Source organism: Otolemur garnettii, unplaced genomic scaffold (genome assembly GCF_000181295.1).
Source record: "Otolemur garnettii isolate 467f Iridium unplaced genomic scaffold, OtoGar3 scaffold00179, whole genome shotgun sequence".
Lineage (NCBI taxonomy): Eukaryota > Metazoa > Chordata > Mammalia > Primates > Galagidae > Otolemur > Otolemur garnettii.
In genome coordinates, this window is record NW_003852574.1 from 2,445,618 (window position 1) to 2,451,311 (window position 5,694).

A 5,694-nucleotide genomic window follows, 5' to 3' on the forward strand; every position below is an offset into this window, starting at 1 on the left:
ACAGCAGCAACCTCAAACTCTTGGGCTAAAGTGATTCTCTTGCCTCAGCCTCCCAAGTAGCTAAAACTACAGGCAACCGCCACAACACTCAGCCATTTTATCGAGATGGGGTCTCTCTCTGGCTCAGCCTGGTTTCAAACCTGTGAGCTCAGGCAATCCACCTGCCTCGGCCTCCCAGAGTGCTAGGATTACAGGCATGAGCCTCCGCACCCGGCCCAACTAACCCTTTTATTTTCTGTATTGCTAAGTGTAAACCAGAGTCTCATGGTATAGCCAGGCTCAGCAATTTTGTGTGAACAAGTAGATACAGTTGATTCTCCTTATTAGGTAGTTATGTTCCACAAAGTTACTGTGAATGCTGAACCATTGATTAGGTCTCTGTAAGCCTATGGTCACAACATTTTTGTCAACTAACCAGTACATAATCTTGTCTTAAGTGTGTTTCTGCTTAAAGTTGCCTTATTTAATATATACTGTTGATTGGTTATTATTGGACTCACAGCCAATAGTACTCTAACTTATGCCTGAAGCAAGCTTATATAACACACAGATTTTCTACATAAGGCACGTCACAGCCTTGTGCTGAGGAAACTAATGGCACTTCAGTGGTGTGCTTGGCGAGACATTTTAAACAGCAAAATCTCTCCCCAAAACCCCAAAATGTGGGAAATGTGGCAGTAGATATTTACCAATATGAAAGCTCAAATAACGCAAAGCATTGCTGTGTTATATCTCAGCTGGAAACATGCTTAGGCAACTCATATTTTTTACTGCCTGCACGTGTCCAGAAAGACTGTGCAAGTGCCACAAGTATTGATTTGGGGTTACAAACTTTGGTAAGTAGGCACATATGCAAATGTAAGATCCAAGAATAATGAGGATTGTGTATAATCTGCAACCTTTGTACCTAAGTATGGAAAGTAGGGGCCAGTGAGAATTGCAATTTCACAAATTTGTCATTTTTTTTCTTGAGTATTGCTGTCTGATTGGTAAAGAGACTGGTGGGGGAGGGAAGGAGCTGTGTGTCATTTGCCTTTTGTAAAAAGGACTTGGTCTGAACTCCAGAACAAACCTATCAGCCAGAATATTTTCTCCTAGGCCAAATTAATGTTTATTTTGATTTATTAGGAACCTAAAAATATTATGAAAATTGATAATTTTCACCATTAACGTAAATGTAAAAAAATTATTTCTTTTTTAAGATGTATAAAAAATGTTTATCAGTGCAGCACCCATTGCTCAGTGGGTAGGGCGCCAGCCACATACACCAGGGTCAGCTAAAAACAACAATGACAGCTGCAACAACAACAACAACAAATAGCCAGGCATTGTGGTGGGTGCTTGCAGTCTCAGCTACTTGGGAGGCTGAGATGAGAGAATCACTTAAGCTCAAGAGCTGGAGGTTGCTGTGAGCTGTGACACCACGGCTCTCTACCTAGGGCAACAGCTTGAGACTATCACAAAAAAAAAATCGGAGGGGGTGCCTCATTTTTTGGCTGTTGAATTTTTTTCTTTTGAGAATAGATCCAAAGAGGGGAAAGGCTATTCTTGATCAAATATACTTCAGAGGACAGTGATACAACCTCTTCCCTCTTTAAAATCTCATTTTCTATCTGGATCCATTAGGTAAAAGAAGAGTTAGATCAGGCTAAAGAAGGGAGTCTTAAAGGACAGCTTATTATGGGCAAGGCTGTGTATCACAGGATAAACTAACTGCACATGAAGGATATTCCCAGGTAGCATAGAATGAATGCCTTCAAGGGTATTATAGTGTATTAATTTCTGTAAGAATTTGTTTTCTCTTTTTCTGTGCATTTTAGAATAATTGCATTTTGGCGATAGTCATTTAAAACTTGGCTAGTTAAGCATTTGATATAATTTCTAGTCCCAGAACTTTCTTATATAGAATAATGTATGCCTATAGCTTTAACTATAAATATGCAAAACCCCATGCAGATTCGAGAAATGATGGAGTCCTTTGAAGGTCCTCAGCCTGCGGATGTGAGGCTTATGAAAAGGAAAACAGGTGAGAGCTTGCTTAGTTCCTGCTTTTCTGGTTTTCTTACCCATTCCCACCTCAGTCCCTAAAGAACATCCTGATACCCCCAGTCTTCAAGCACATGAATTCAGAATGAAAGGTTTGCCATGGCTAAGGAATGTGACTCTTTGAAAATGATGTTAGCATCTGAGGAGCTCTTTAAAAACTGTTTTAGGGGTTTTTTTCCCTCGGTAAGTAGTGATTTATAAACTCTTTTTTTGACTGTAGTCTGTTGCATGGTTACTTTAAGCGTGGAATCAAATCAAGTGACATTTAGTACAGGCGGCTTATTCCTTGCCATGGCAAAAGTATCAAGAAGATCCCCAAGTCAAGTCACATTTATAAAGCTGCTTCCCAATTGGCTTTGTCACACAGTGTTGAAGCAGTGGGAGAGAGATTCACCTGTTATAAAGGAACTGACTAACACGAGTATCCCGTCTATATCTGAATGCTGTCTCTAGGTGTAAGCCGTGGTTTCGCCTTCGTGGAGTTTTATCACTTGCAAGATGCTACCAGCTGGATGGAAGCCAATCAGGTTGCTTCACTCACCAAGTCTAGATATTCATGAAAATGGAACAAGTCTGTACAATTTAAAAAAAAAAAGGTTGAAGGAGTGGTTTGTTCCAAAGGAGTGACTTTTTTTAAAAAAGCTTTGTATATATTAAAATTGACATTACTAGAATAAATATAGTACAAAGGACTGCACTGCAGAATTTACGCTGCCTTTAAACATGGCTTCCTACCTGACAGGGCTTTGTTAACTGTTGAATTCCTGTCTGGTATTTACCAAAATGTCTTGATGGTTCCCTTTTCCCTACCTGGTTATATCCCATATTCATTATGTCCACTGAGAGTGAGCTTAGGATATCAAACTCTCCATTTGATAGTGAAGAAAACATAACGGGATGTCTTTGGCAGGCACTTTTATAAGTAATTCCTTATTTCTGTCTGGAGACCACAAGCCTCCTGGAAGCTTAACTTCTCAAAATGGGTCTTCAGGGACTATTTAAGGACCAGGTGGAATTTATGAACATTAAGTCTGATGAGATTAGCCTGGGAGTAATGTCCTGCTGCTATTGAATCTAGTTAGAGTGGCATTAACATTCTAATCTTCCTGAAATGCCTTTTACAATCTGTTCAGAGCGAAATATTGACAGTTCCTTGATGTAGCCTTAACTGAAGTATTCTTCAGTTTGTCAAGATAATGTTGGTTGCCTGGCACTTGAATAACATTTTTTGCATGAACTCCAAAGCACAGTATTGAATGCCTTTAACCAAGTGCATTCTAGGAAGTTTGTGTGACTCATTACGTTGCTTTTCTGCAGCATTTTATGATTTGAGTCAACCATGAATAAGAGTTTCATTCTTTGATTGGCAATATTGTTGTTATAACAAGACTCACTAATGAGGGTATCACTTTGACTGATTTGTTAAGATTGTTAAGCTTCTCATTTTCTTAACCCAGGAGTCATAACCTGATCTTACGAAAGTAGAACTTCATTCATTTCATACCATAGCTATCATCCTTGTAAATCCAGAACGAATGCAAGTTTCGTGTGAGTCTGCTTTCTTGACATAACAACATCTTTCGATGCAGTGAATGTGTCTGAATAACCTTAGGAGTTTAAAACTCCTCAGAAATTAAAACTTACGAGACATTTAAATGTCTTCACAATTTTAATGTATACAAAGCTATGTTAATGTGTAATACTTCATTATGGTTCAAATTCACTCCAGAAATAAAAGGCCAATAGGATTAGGGACTCAGTGGTAGTTTAGAGTTTCCCCCAACACACATCCCTTCTAGAGGGATGATCTGTTAACATATCTCCCAGCTTCTTTATTTTTGCTTCTGTATATCACTGTGAGTGGATGGTCCTTCAGCTCTTTCCCTCTTGGCCAGACACATAGTCTTGCCTTTAGGTATTACGGAGACAAAATTCACAGCATGTCTTAACATCTTCCAGGATTTGCAAGAACCAAATTTCTCAACAGTATGTATATTTAGAGGGGTTAGACTCTTAAAATCTGGATCTCTAACCTCCTATTGAAATCTGTTCTCACAGTGTCAGGCCACCCTACCCACCCAACCCCTGCAACAAAAAAGTAGAAGATGCTCCTGTTAAATGAAGGCTCTTTGGGGGCAAGTGCTAAGTGTACTCTTGGCTAGAGTTTTGACTTTTTAAAAGTTAAGTCCCTTTGGTCACATACTTGACTCGAAGGATGATGTGGTATATGCATTTGTAAACTTTTCCTACCCCCTGAAGAAACTTCATTGGCCTCCTGGTTACTCATCTTGAAGAGAGTACCATTCATTTCAGTGAAAAACACATCTGTCACCTAGGACATTACATGGTTGCAATCGGCAGGAAAAAAATCGAATTTAGCTGTTTAGAGTTGGTGGCATTCAGAATAGTTCCTCCTGAGAAAGAATGTAACCAGATTCCCTTTCAAAATGAGTTCCCTCCCTTTTCTCCCCAAAGGACACATCCTGAAGCCAGGATTTCAGTGGGGAAGAGAAAATATAAAGACTTTTACTTTGCTTAAGGATGGGGATTGGGGAAAAACTGAAGCGAACCCCAAGGACACCATGCCAAGGGTTAAAGTAGGAGACAGTCTCAGAACTGGGAGAGTTGTGTCTTCTGCTTTTTGACATAGACTGTCATTCTCAGGCAGCCTGTCAATGCTGAATGTTAGGACTTCTGTCTCTGCTTGGAGACACGGCCTGGTGCATGTCAGCGTTTAGTGTTTGGCAGCTTTCTCAGCACTCCCTGACTCCATTTACCTTTACTCCGCATCCCATTCTCTTACTGCCTATCTGAAGGATTGGATGGGCAGAGTATAGGTGTGGCGGTGGTTGGTCCTCCCCGTATGTTGTCCATTTAATTCCAGAGCACTGATTTTTCCGAAGTGTGCTCTGCCCTGGGAAAATGGACACATGTTCCTCACAATGGGAATAACTAATTGCTTCTTTTCTTACAGAAAAAATTGGTGATTCAAGGAAAGCACATTGCAATGCATTATAGCAATCCCAGGCCTAAGTTTGAAGATTGGCTGTGTAACAAGGTAAGAATATGTTCCTCCCAAATAGACAAAACACCTTCAAGATTTTGCTGTTTTTATATTTGTGTGTTTATTTCATTATCCAAACAAGGAAACTAGTAAGTACATAATCTCCAGCCTTTGTCATAAGGTAATTTTGTGCTTTGTGTCTTATGCTGAGATTAGAGGACATAATCCTCAAAACTCTACAGATTTTGTTTATTAAGATCCAGGTTATAAATCCTGTGTTTCAATTAAGATTCTGGTGTGTTTCACTTTATTGTCTATAGAATTCTAGAGCTCTCAATTTTTGGCACTGTCTCTTAAATGTATTAGCAAAAGTCCTGGAAACTCAGCGCCTGTAGCTCACTGGCTAGGGCGCCAGCCCACATACACTGCAGCTGGTGGATTTGAATCCAGCCTAGGCCTGCCTAGTAACAATAAGAACTACAACCAGAAAAACATAGCCAGGCATTGTGGCAAGTGCCTATAGTCCCAGCTACTTGAGGCTGAGAATCACTTAAGCCTAAGAGTTGGAGGTTGCTGTGAGCTGTATTGCCACGGCACCCTACCAAGGGCAACAAATTAAGACTCTGTCTCAAAAAAAAAAAAAA

General features: G+C 39.9%; 1 protein-coding gene across 1 annotated transcript in view; it reads left to right on the forward strand.

The window, feature by feature from the left end:
- Positions 1–5,694, forward strand: part of RBM5 (RNA binding motif protein 5) — a 30,150-nt gene that overhangs the window by 4,988 nt on the left and 19,468 nt on the right. The window contains exons 2-4 of the mRNA XM_012811874.2: positions 1,957–2,026; positions 2,500–2,573; positions 5,021–5,104. Of these exons, the coding sequence (XP_012667328.1) occupies positions 1,957–2,026; positions 2,500–2,573; positions 5,021–5,104 (228 nt within the window). The remainder of the gene's footprint in view (positions 1–1,956; positions 2,027–2,499; positions 2,574–5,020; positions 5,105–5,694) is intronic.